Source organism: Halyomorpha halys, unplaced genomic scaffold (assembly GCF_000696795.3).
Source record: "Halyomorpha halys isolate HHAL.00 unplaced genomic scaffold, Hhal_1.1 Scaffold558.1, whole genome shotgun sequence".
Lineage (NCBI taxonomy): Eukaryota > Metazoa > Arthropoda > Insecta > Hemiptera > Pentatomidae > Halyomorpha > Halyomorpha halys.
Genome location: NW_027115474.1, coordinates 30087 through 33741, shown reverse-complemented (window position 1 = coordinate 33741; position 3655 = coordinate 30087). Strand labels below are relative to the sequence as shown.

The window sequence follows — 3655 nt, the reverse complement described above, 5'->3', positions numbered from 1 at the left end:
ATCATTATTAATTTATAATTTATAATATAATCATTATTTATTCTTTCACGACTCTTATTTAACCTCAACTTTCTTCTTCATTTTCTGTCTGTTAAATTTTGTGTTCCCACATCTACTTTTCTGTTTTATATGTGTCTCCTGTATATTTTACATAATTTTTTATTCTTATCATTTTTTATTCAAGTTTATTTTATATTAATACTATTTTATGTCTTCCTTCCTTATATTTATACATAATTTTCTTTTCTCTTATTTTTTACATAATATTTATCCTACCTTAATTTACTTTTCTGTATCTTATTGTTGTAATGTTAGTTGTTCTTTGTATCTTTTTTAGCCCTGCAAAGTGGGGCAAAATGTCAGACAATAAATATTTTGTTCGTTTTTGACCGTAACACTGACCATCTTCTTCATAGAATAAATTAAATATTAACTAATGACTTCGGAAGTAGGTGTGCCTTGAAACAAGTTTATTTTTTCTCCATTACTTTTGAATGACAAAATTGGTTAGTTTGCTATTCATGGTTAAGTTGATTAGTTTGTTATTTGGAGGAAATACATGAAGAAAAGTAACCTTTACTATTTCTATTTAAAAAATTACTATTTATCAAAAAAATAGGATATTATAATATACAATATAAATAACAAACTTACTTGGCCATGAGTGTCGCCACAAGGTTTGCCAGGTTGGAAGACTAAGGCGAGGCCAAAGTCAGCTAAGCAGGCTGTTAGGTCACTCTTCAGGAGGACGTTCTTAGACTTGAAATCCCGATGGGCAATGGCTGGTTTAAATCCGTCTGTTTTCGATAATGGGATCAACTCCTCATGAATATGCATTAGACCTCTACATAGAAATAAAAAGAAATCTTAAAAAAAAAAAATAATAATAAAAACACTAAACCAATTTCAATTTAATATTAAAATCGAGTTAACTCTCAATAATTTGAAACTCTAGGGACCAGAGAAAGAGAAGAAGTCCAACTTACCAAGAGTTTTTTTTTCTCCCTTTTTCCCCATGTGAGAAGGATCATCTTTTTTTGTGTTATTGTCTTGTTAAATTATATATCGTTAGTCATTAACACAATAATTAGTTTACAGTATTTAGTACCACACATTATAGTATTTAGTATCAGATTAACTTATACTTAGTGTCACATTAAGTAGTTTATAATCTCGGCCGGTTGGACTGTTAAAATTTTCTACTAATAAAAAAAAAAAAAATATAAAATTTTCAATAATTTTTCGATAGCATTTTGTTTCTTAACCTTTTTGTGACCTGGAAGATTGACCTCTCTAAATTATGTTCATAAGGTGCTTTGAGTAATTTTAAACCATAATTTTTGCAATCTGGAGCATTCTTAAATCCAACAATTTTCCTTTTACTTTTTTTGATTCTTAACTTATTTTATTAATTGGTGTCACATAATTAAAGATAAAGTAGATAAAAGTTGTTTTATTATGTTCCTATCAAACTAGATTAATTGATCATAGGGAATTTTCGAACATAGGGAATAAACTAATTTAACTTTAAGTCAATAAGTATAACTGTAAACAAATAAATAACCATAACTACAAATAACTATAACTACGAATCAACTATATTTAGCTATTAAGAATATTAATGGGTCAATAAAATAATAAATAATATTTTGATTTGTATCTAAATTTTAATCAATATTTCTCGTTGTTTTTTGTATGCCGAACATTTAAGTAATGTGTTATGTGTCTCGTTACTGCTACAATTTTTGTATTAAAAAGTTTCAGTTATGCCTATTTCGTGCAAGTAGTTATTGCGAATTCCATAATTCGTCCTAGGCATACATATGGATTTATGTCTCTCCCTATGTTTGTTTGTGAGAACCACCGGTTTTGGAATGATATGAGGAAATATTTTTATAGAACTGTTTGGTGAGGTTCCCCCGATATTGTTTTTGCCAATTTTCTATCTGATCCAATTTTATCATTTTATAATAATCGGTGCAAGCCAACTTGGTGTCAACAGGCTAACCTGTTGAAATGGCTAATGTATCTATTTTATAAACTGTGTCGTTATCTGGGATCCCAGAGTGACCCTTTATCCACTTGAATAATATTTGCTTTTTTCATTTTATTGCTTGATAATGTATTTTTCTATTATTCCCATTTGGGCATTACTGATATTTTTGTTTATATTATTATTTAGTGATAACAATTCACTCCTACAATCCACTATGAGAAAAAAAAACTCTGTGTTTATATATACCGGACTAGTCTGATAATAAAGTTGTGCTAGTATCTCTGTGCCGCTACTCTGCCCTAACACCCTTTTACTTTAAGTAATCCCTGCATTATAATCTGAACTCACATTTTAAACGTCTTGAATTATTCTATAATGAGATTTTTTTAATGAATGAACATTGATAGAAGAAAGAAATAGATCAATGAGAATGAAATTCATTCACAAAAAATCTGAACTCACATCTTAAACATCTTAAATTATTCTATAATGAGATTTTTTTAATGAATGGATGTTGATAGAAGAAAGAAATAGATTAATGAGAATGAAATTCATTTACAAAAAATCTGAATTCACATTTTAAACATCTTAAATTATTCTATAATGAGATTTTTTTTAATGAATGGATGTTGGTAGAAAGAAAGAGTTTAATGAGAATGAAATTCATTAACAGAATACCTGGCCATAGTTTTTGCTATCTTGCAAAGCTGTTCCCAAGTCAGGGTGTGAGCCTTGAGGTAGTCGCAGAGGGAACCATACTCATGGTACGCTGTGACCAACCAAAACTCACTCTGAAGACCATCACGCCTCTCAGCAGCTATATAACGTAGGAGACAGTCATGTCGCATCTGAGGCAGAGAATAGATCTGTTGTTCGCTTTGCCATGACTGCTTGTCCTGAAAAAAAATATATATATATTGTAATATCTTCCTTTTTAATCAATAGTTGATATTTATATATAAGTGATTTTAGTTATGTTTTTATTTTATTTATATCGTTTCAGTATTGTTTATTTGTTATTTTAAATCAAAAACCAAGCTAACCAGTTTTCATTGTCTAAAATAAATACGCTGTTCAAGACAACAAAATGGCGGAGTGCGTCCTTCCAAAGTGTTTGTTGAATTGTTTGTGTTGAGATAGATTGAAATTTTTCAACTTTTGTTGTTTCTATACAAAAATTATAGAAAAAGAATAATCAAAGAAGAAATAGAAGAACATAACAATTATCAATATACTATTTACATCGTAAATCATAGCAAATAAAGCAGAGCGATTAACTACAATCGATTATTTTTGGATCGACCAGTGAACATTGAAGATAGAAGAGAGGAAACGGGCACTCTTGATTTTGCTGGCTTGGGGAGAAGACGTTCATTCAGCTAGGAGCGGGAAGGACTGGAAGCCATTGTTAGGAGTTTTGGACATAGCGTCATGGACAAGAGGACGTCAACAGTCATATATCATCAAAGGAAGATTGTGTAATTGGTTAGTTTTGTTTCTAACTGAAATTTATTGTATTTGTAGAGTAGCTATTAATTAAGTTTAAGTGTTATTATTAGTAAAGTGTCGTCTGTTTCTGATTGCCAAGAAACCCGCCCTGAGAAAAGAGTCTATTATGTTATAAAATTTAAATAAAATTCTATTATCTATTTAATATTA

The 3655-nt window shown here is 29.4% G+C and overlaps 1 protein-coding gene across 6 annotated transcripts in view; it reads right to left on the bottom strand.

Annotated features, from left to right (window-relative positions):
• The window catches only part of put (activin A receptor type 2 punt), a 36598-nt gene that overhangs the window by 22500 nt on the left and 10443 nt on the right, over window positions 1-3655 (bottom strand). For all 6 annotated transcript variants that reach the window (XR_010844855.1, XR_010844856.1, XM_014426176.2 and 3 more), the window contains exons 7-8: window positions 2675-2892; window positions 655-844 (exon numbers count right to left, since the gene is read on the bottom strand). Coding sequence is in view for 4 of the 6 variants with exons in the window: in XM_014426176.2 (XP_014281662.1) it covers window positions 655-844; window positions 2675-2892 (408 nt within the window). In the remaining 2 variants the exon portion in view is untranslated. The remainder of the gene's footprint in view (window positions 1-654; window positions 845-2674; window positions 2893-3655) is intronic.